Source organism: Pyxicephalus adspersus, chromosome 3, assembly GCF_032062135.1.
Source record: "Pyxicephalus adspersus chromosome 3, UCB_Pads_2.0, whole genome shotgun sequence".
In the NCBI taxonomy this organism is placed as follows: domain Eukaryota; kingdom Metazoa; phylum Chordata; class Amphibia; order Anura; family Pyxicephalidae; genus Pyxicephalus; species Pyxicephalus adspersus.
The window spans coordinates 156,184,419-156,193,740 of record NC_092860.1 but is presented as its reverse complement, the minus strand read 5'-3'; the positions used below and the strand labels follow the sequence as shown (position 1 = coordinate 156,193,740).

At 43.1% G+C, this 9,322-nt stretch overlaps 1 protein-coding gene across 1 annotated transcript; it reads right to left on the bottom strand.

The window, feature by feature from the left end:
* Positions 1-5,948: 5,948 nt before the first annotated feature.
* On the bottom strand, positions 5,949-9,078 carry LOC140327592 (vomeronasal type-2 receptor 26-like). The gene is made up of 3 exons (XM_072406979.1): positions 9,025-9,078; positions 8,367-8,490; positions 5,949-6,850 (listed from the first exon to the last, which is right to left on the bottom strand). The coding sequence occupies exons 1-3, from the start codon at positions 9,076-9,078 to the stop codon at positions 5,949-5,951; spliced, it is 1,080 nt and encodes a 359-aa protein (XP_072263080.1).
* Positions 9,079-9,322: the final 244 nt, after the last annotated feature.

The window sequence follows — 9,322 nt, the reverse complement described above, 5'->3', positions numbered from 1 at the left end:
AAGATAAAAACATTTAATTTTAAGAGAGCAAATTTTCCATTATTAGGGGCGGCTCTCTGTGACTTGGACTGGGAGACAATATTGTCCTCACAGAAGAGAAATGTCTGTTCTACAAAAGGAACAAGAAAAGGCTATTTCAAAAATATTAAAATGAAGGATCACCTTCATCATTTAAAACCTGTAAAGAATATAACAAAAGATGTAAAAATGAAATAAAATGTGCAAAACTTCAAAATGAAAGACAGGTTGCAAAAGGAAAGTAAGACAAACCCCCCTAAATTTTTCAAATATATTAAAAGCAAAAAGTTCAAATCTGAGCATGTAGGCCCCTTAAAGGATGTCCCTGGGTTGGTAACTGGGGATAAAGACAAGGCAGATGTACTAAACACTTTTTTTAGCACTGTGTACACAAAGGAAAATGGCAGAGCTCAAGTCCAAATTAATAATAGCAATGTCACTGCCTTAAATGAGTTACAATGGCTCAAAATTGATATGATTGAGAAATAGCTGGGAAAAATTAATGTAGACAAAGCACCTGGACCTGATGGATTACATCCACGTGTCCTCAAAAAGCTGAACTCAGTTATTTGAAAGCCATTATTTCTAATCTTTAGAGACTCTTTAGTCACTGGCAAGGTACCGATGGATAGGCATAAGGCCAATGTGATTCCTATTTTCAAAAAGGGAGCAAAGTCATTACCAGGTAGCTACAGACCTGTTAGTTTAACGTCCATAGTTGGAAAGGTCCTAGAGAGTTTGATAAAGAGCCACATAGAGGAGTTTTTGCTAGAAAACAATATTATAAGTGATAGCATGGCTTCAAGAAAGACAGAAGTTGTCAAACAAATTTACTCTCTTTTTATGAGGAAGTAAGTAAACAGGTAGACAGTGGAGTAGCAGTTGATATAGTGTACTTGGACTTTGCTAAAGCATTTGACACTGTACCCCACTGCCCCGTACCCAGCTCTAGATGCCAAACTAGACTCAAGCTCAACAGGGTCTTTTTTCCCCATTGATTCAGCCAAGCCCATTCCCTTTCATGTGGTTTCGCTACATAGTAAGTAGGGACAGATTGGAGTCTGGTTTATCCATTCATGTCTACAATAGCTACAGCTTTGACACTGTCCATATAGGTGATGGTGTCTACGCTCCATCTCAGGGCCCACCACCTCCTCCTCATGCTGTTACTGGTGCCGCCTGCCCAGTACCCAGCTCTGGATGCCAGTTACCAATGCTGTCCATGCTCCGTCTCAGAGTCGACCGCCTCCTCTTCCTGCTGTTCCTGCTGCACTCCCCAGGCTTGATCAATATGAGGCATCAGGATGCAGGTATACTTTTGATGAGCCAGCTGATTCGAGTGGGTGGCATCTTTTACCCTGGAGAGGTAAAAGATGACATCCATCCCAGGTCGAAGCGTAAGTGGAAGTGCACATCAATCACATCCAATTGGTGCAAATCTGCCAATGTGGCGCTGTAGAAATTGCCTTCTATGATGTTCCAGCCCATATTAGGAATTAGGTACTCTAGCACTTCACCAGCTTTGAATCCAACAGACATGGACATGTTGCATATCACCAGACATTTGTGGCTCAGCACCTCAGCGAGCCGAATAAATAGGTGGTCCAGGTTGGTTTTTCAAACTGGCTCCAAAAGGCCGCTGCTTCCTTGTACTGTATTGGTGCAGTCCTGAAATCTACTGTATTCAGGTAGAGTGTTTCACTGTTAGATAGATAGATAGATAGATAGATAGATAGATAGATAGATAGATAGATAGATAGTCAGTGTGTTACATACACGCAGCCATGTCCCAGGGTCCCCTCCCTGACTGCGTGCACAGTATCACACTTGTACTGAGAGACAGACACAGTGTATATTGCAGAATATATTTTGTATACTGTGCTGCATATTACAAGCGTCACCAATGAAGCAAAGTGCTGCATACAACACACACAGCACTTGCATTTTTGGTGTCAACCCCCCCTCCCCCCAATAAAAAATCCATTTACTATACAAATTTACACTTTGCAAAGCATATTAGCTACAAGGTAAAAAAAGGTAATGCTCGGCTATATGCCCCACTCAAATTGCTGGCGGAAGCACGGGTAACTTTGGTGGAAGAAGGAGGAAAGGCAGCGGAGGAGGATCGAGCAGTTGGAGCTTGCTTCTTGGGCGGAAGTGGTCGCACAGAGCTCTGTGCTTTCACCAGGTGTTCCCGCTAGGTTTCTGGATGGTGGCTTTTTAAATGTGTGCTCATGCAACTTGTTCTTAGTTTGTTTTGTTTTTCCCTCGTTTCAAGTGTTCAGCACACAGTTTGCAGATGACCATAGTGTTGTCATCACTATGGACATTAAAAAATGCCAACACGGGCGAACATCTAGCTGTACATGAGACTTTCCAGCCGCTGATGAGGAACTAGGAGGAACCGGTTTATCATGGACTGTTTGGGACTCCTCTAAGGCCTGTGTCTGGGACTGGGATGAAGAGGGGGAACAATCACTTGACCCAGGCTGGGTCATGTACTCCACTACCTCTTGTTCATGGTGTGGTAATAATGGACGTCCACCACTAACAGCAGCGCTTCTTGTTCTTGGGTCTGCAGCTAAAATCAAACTCATACTGGTTTGCTTGCCACCCCTGCCAAAGCTGCCCTTTCCTCTTTGGCCAGACATTGTAGAAATTTGTTGTGTGGCTTGACACCCTGCAAAATATCACTCTGCATTCTTCACGAACCAGTGAGGCAAGTCATAGTCGTCCATTGTCGGAAGCTGCCTGTCACCACAGCTATGCCTCAACAACCACAGACCGCCACCTCGAGCACCAGCTGCAGAGCACCTTTCGGCCTAGTTAGATGTTCACCCGTGTGGGCATTTTTTAATGTCCAAAGTGATGAAAACACTATGGTCATCTGCAAACAGTGTGTTGGAACAAGTTGCAGGAGCACACATTTATAAACCACCACCTGGCAGGAACACCTGGTGAAAGCACAGAGCTCTGCGCGACCACCTCCACCCACCTTTCCTCCTGCCACCAAAGTTACCTGTGCTGCTGCGAGCATTTTGAGGGGGGAATGTAGCAGAGCATTACCTTTTTCAGGCTTCACCAGCGGTGAGGAGGAGCTCCAACACAGATCGGCTGCTGTTTGTCGCATTGCTAGCAGCCAAGACCAGGCATCATTGCAATCCCCCACAACTTTTTCCCCATCGTCCAATCTTCCTGTGGTTAGCATTAGCAGCATTCGACCCTCCATCCCCCAGTTACTAGAGCGCAAGAGGAAATATGGCCCAAATGACCCCAAAACAAAACTAATCAATGCGGCAATTGCACAGCTGATTGCGTTAGAGCTCCTTCGTTACTGGCTGGTGGACACCAATGCATTCCATTACGCATTCCTCTGTGCAAACCCACAGTACGTTATGCCTAAGCGACAGTATTTTGCAGATACGGCTCACTGGGTAACTTTAATGGCAGCAGGGGAAGATGCAGCTGCAGCAAGGCCTGCATACCTACCTCCGCCCAAACCACATTGCCATGCAATCTTCTCCTCAACCTCCACTTCCACCTTCTCCTTTGACTCTTGTGCCTCAACCTCTTCCTCCAGGGACACTTTGCCGTGGAAACCCAGCACCTCCCATTCGGCAGCATCTGTTCACCGCCAGCAACAACCTGCAGTGTGCTATTTGGGTGCACAATTCAGACGTTGCCGTGCAATCCTGAGGTTGCGAAGCCTGGGTTCCCTCAGCCACACTGGCGTATCCATTCTAAGTGCCTTGTGGAAGCAGGAGGACATATGGCTAACTCCCAATAGAGTTCAGCCAGGCAAGGTCGTGTGTGATAACGGGGCAATCTGCTAGCAGCCCTGCTTTGTGGGAAACTCACACACGTACCTTGCCTGGATCACCTCATGAAGCTGGTAGTAAAGCGCTTCCTTACGAATTACCCAGGCCTCCAGCCGCTGTTGCTCAAGGCCAGAAACTTGTCAGCGCATTTCTGTCGTACAATCTGAAAAATCTGAACCTGCCAGTGCACCTGTTAATTTGTGATGTGGCCACACGTTGAAATTCCACTTTTACATGCTGCAGAAGCTGGCTGAACAACAGAAAGCGGTGGTGGATTACGTGGCAGAGTCTGTTCATTTCAGACGTATACCTACACTACCTTTCTTCAGCCCTGCAGAGTGGCTGCAAATTGAGGACTTGTGCACTGTATTGTCACCTTTTGAAAAGGAGACCAGGATGCAGCAGAGATCAGGCCTGTGTCAGTGACACCATCCCCATCATTTGCCTGCTGGAACAGATGATGGTGGATCTCGGACACAACACAGAACGGACGCTCCATCAAGAGATGACGTTTCAAACATCATCTCAGACATGTGTGCCTACTATGCATAGTGCACCACAAATCCAGGAAAAGGAGGAGGTGGAAGAGGATGAGGAGGACATTGCAGGCATTGGAGAAGGGGAGGAAGGGGCAGAGGAGCATCCACCCAAACACAAGGCGGCATGTTCCGTGGATGGCAAGACCAGGTGGAGGAGGAGGAGGATGACCCTGTGCTGCTGTTCGACCCACAGGAGTCATGGGAGCCAAACAACTGCCTTAGGCGGCATGGGTGGCAGCAGCAGTAGAGGTCATCTAAGCCAAACTATGCAGTCTTTTTTTCAGCGGAGGCAAGCTGCGTGACGTGCAGCAATTGCCAATGACACTGAGCAGCGGTACTCAGTCATGGTGCAGGAATACCTGAACTCTGCATGGGACATCTGCAACCTGCAAAGCCAGGACCCACTGGACTACTGGGTATCCAAGCTTGAGCAGTGGCCGGAGCTGGCAGAACATGCCATTCAGATCCTTGTCTGCCCAGCCACAAGTGTGTTAGCTGAAAGAGCGTTCAGTGCAGCTGGGGGCATAGTGAGTGACAAACGGATTCGGCTTTCCGCAGAAAATGTCGACCGAACCACTTTTATTAAAACGAATAAGGCTTGGATCCACAATGAGTTCAAAACCCCCTCTGCTGAATGCACCTTGATGGGAAGAGCACTTTCACAGCCTTCGGCATCTCCTTCTATTCCTCCCCCTCATGGCCCTCTACCTCTACTCTGTCTCTGAGGTCTATAACTTGCAATGGAGCTGTGTAACTGGCAAATCTTTTTTCCGAGCACCCCCCTCAGGGCCCTCTGTCTTTATCTACTTTGAGGCCTATATCACTTGTAATGGAGCTGTGTGATTCATTAAATATTTGTATTTTTAGTAGAGAAATACATAAAATTGTCTGTCTTTTTGGATAGATAACGGTAGTGGTATCAAAAATAAATATCTGCATTGTTTTTACAGGAATACAGAAGTTTTTCTGGCTTTTTTGATAGATAGGAAGTAGGATCAGAATTATATATCTGTATTTTTTTTACAGAAATACGTACATTTTTCAGTGAAACACTATTCCTATCTGAGTACAGTAGATTTCAGAACTGCACCAATACAGTACAATCCAACAATCTATCTGACTAATAGTGTGACACAGTCTAAGTAATCTATAATGTTTTTTTTACTTTGACAAAGCAAGCCAAGCAGCACAGAAAGTTTGTGATGCTAGCTAATTTGTTGTTAACTTGGATGTATTGCAGTTAATAAGCCAACATTACATATTGACAGTCAATACCTGCACCTTGACTATTTTTAATGGTTGGTCACAATGGCTCATCCCCCATAGAAGTTTTATCTAAGTTAACGTCTTTAGTAAGTAGTAGAAACCCCTTTAATTTAGATACTTCTATTAAAATCTTCAGAATCAAAACCTTCTGCACTTACACATGATATATCCCGCCCTAGCTTTCAATTGTATTTTTGTATTCGTACTTTGACACTCCTATATAAAAAATGGAAAAATCCATGTCACTGTTTTATATATTGCTATGAGTATGAGTTTCATAGACTGCTATGAGTATGTAAGCTAAATATTATTTTCTGTTTTCACGCAAACATGCCTGAGTATTCTGTTTGGGCTTAAATAAAATGATGAAACATTTGGGCAACATTATACACCCTAGAAGTCCAGCACTGGAGGCCAATATGGCGAATACCTCCACAGCCACCATGTATTTCCCTATGGTGCTCAGATAGGCCGGGATCATGGCAATCCACACACTGCAGAACACCAGCATGCTGAAGGTGATGTACTTGGCCTCATTAAAACTGTCCGGTAATGTCCTCACCATGAAAGCCAGAACAAAACTCACAGCTGCCAGAAACCCCATATAACCCAACACGGAGTAGAACCCGATAACTGACCCTTCATTACACTGAATGATGATCTTGTCGTGATAAGAGTGAGTGTCCATTTCCTGAAAGGGGTGAGATACAGACATCCAAATAAGACATATTATACCCTGAACAGATGAACACACTGATACTATGGAATTGCCCAGTGTGGTTCCAATCCATTTCCTCCAGTAGCTGCCAGGTTTGGTGGCTCTGAAAGCAATGTAAACCATGATTGTTTTGGCCAGGAGAGAGGAGACGGCTATGGAGAAGATGACTCCAAATGTCATGACACGCAGTATACAGGTTATATCCAGGGGCTGACCAAGGAACAAGAACACACAGAGGAAGCTCAACAAGATGCAGACAAGGAGAACAAAACTCAGGTTTCTGTTATTTGCTTTGACAATGGGGGTGTTCAGATAGAATATAAAAATCCCCATCACTAAGAGAGTCACAATGCAGAGTGAGACAGAAAGTGATATAAATATTATAGAGATATCATCTGTGTAGGAGAGAAATTCCAGAAGTTTTTGAATACACCGATCCTTCTTCTCATTTGGCCATTCCTCTTCTGTGCATTTCATACAATTCGCACTATCTGCCAAGAATAATGAAACTGTAATTTTATAGCAAACACAATGATCCTTCTACTTAGATTAGTAAAGAATTTAGATTAATACAAGAAAAGCTCCCCTAAATGAAATGCACTTAGTACATATATCTGAACCTGTCTTGATAATAACCTTTTATAATCATTCTACTCCAAGACAAAGACCTGGAGACTGCTACTTTGTTATGTGGTAACAGTGGACATGCTGAAGATGTTTGTGATTAAATATGTTGCCTTCCTATGAACATGGTCACTGCGTGTGTTTGCAATATATCTGAAAATGTCATGCCCTATTCCTGAGATTGGCAAACAGGAAGACGTTGGTTCTAGTGGTGATAGGTGGGGAATGCTTTGAAGACATTTTATTTATTTACATTGAACATTTCTAAAGGAGAGGTAATATTAATCTGTTTTACTCCATGTGCAAACAGATCCTCATCCTGCCCAATAGAAAGCCCTCTTTGAACTGGGTGCATCCATCTCCTAGTTCCCCACAGTTTTTACTGCTTTCTCCCATCACCCACAATGTCACTGAAGGGCATAGTCATTTTATTTATGTCTAGCAAAACCTATAGGGAACAAATTCTAGCTCCAGAACTGTTGATTTTCTTGCAAATTTAAAGGAATATTTCTATAAAGTAAAGCAGTGTGTTACCATACCACTTCTTCACCAATTGTGTGTCTGTCAGTTGTGGGTCCCAGTGCTCACACAGAAGTGAAAGTGTGTACATGTGCTCACCCACATGCACGACTTTATATCGGCATGTGTGCCAACTTTGCGCCTATATGCATAGGCGGGACTTAAGAATTACATTTATTTCCCTCCAATTGTGGCAGACCCTGCTTGATTCTCCATGTTTGTCTTTGCCCAGCATTCTTATTTTCTGTGTCCTGATCTCAGTTTGTCTACTTTGTGCTACCTGTCCTGACTTCAACTTGTTTTTGACCATTATTACACACAGTATTTATATAACACCAACATATTACACAGCGCTGTACAAAGTCCATAGTCATGTCACTAGCTGCCCTTCAAAGGGGATCACAATCTAATGTCCCTACCATAGTCAAATGTCATTACTACTGTCTAAGGTAAAGGAAACCAATTAACCTAACTGCATGTTTTTGGAATGTGGGAGGAAACCGGAGTACCTGGAGGAAACTCACACAAACACGGGGAGAACCTGCAAACTCCATGCAGATAGTGTCCTGGATGAGATTTGAACCTGGGACTGTCTCCTTCTGCCTTGACCTCAGCTTGCTTCCAACCATGCTTCCTGTCTGCCGTCTGCCTGTACACCATATAGAATGTAGAATTTCCCTGTTGGGCTTTTCTTGCACTAAACCCACCTGTTCTTGTTTGCTCCTGGTTGGGAGAGCCTGGGGGTAAGGGCTGGGTGTCATTTCACAGCAAAGTAGTCCAGCATGAGATGTGAAGGGGGGATTAGGATGAAGAGGGGAGTTTAGTTGCACTGAAACTTTTATCAAATCTATATACTCAATATACCTGTAATATTGGATATCTCCCCCTCGGCACATGGGACACAATCATAGCAGCAAGGGTGGATAGACATTCCGGGCTTCTTCCTGGTCCCTGGTTGACAACGTTCTGAGCACAGAGACTGCGGCTTCTAAAAGTCATTATAGGAAAACATTATCAATAGATAAAGATAAGTTTGCTTTTGAACAATATCAGGAAATAAACAGTAAGATAGAGGTGACCAAATACTATTGTGTCCAATTCCTGGTGCTATGTTATTCCTTCTGGGCAACTTTTTTGCCAATGTAATTGCAAATATCATTGGTTCCAGTGGAAATAATGGTAATAGTAAGAAAATTAGGAGTAACAGAAAAACAGAAGAAATTAAAGTAATAAAAAATATATATAACAGCACATCCGCAGATGTAGAACTACATCCAGTCCTTATAGAGATTATTCCATGGATGTGTCACACACTGGAGCTGAACATAACAGAACATGCCAGATCTAACTGACTAATTGTTTTCATAAAAAGTTCAACCTCACTATTTTTGGAAAGATTCTTATTTTTCCCATGTAGATTTAGATTTGATGTAGAAAAAATTATTTCATTTGCAGCAAAAATTAATTCACAATAACTGATCAGTTTAGTGGAAAGTAGACCTGCAATGTGCTTGTTTCTCACCTCATTGCTGTGCATCTTCCACTGTATAGCACTGTCGTTGATATAGAGTTGCATGTCATCTGGTTCCCGTGGTATGTAATATCCAACGAAAAATTTATTCCATATATATTTGGATGGCTGTACCAAGTTGAATATTTTCAGATCAATGGCAAATTCCCCATTTTTATCAAAAAAAGTTCTATTACGTAAAATCATTATTGGACTTCTGATTTGTTTTACATATTTATACAACTGAAGGACAAAACAAAAAAATTGAAACATTTATCTATATGTACAATATATATGTACAGAGGGGGTT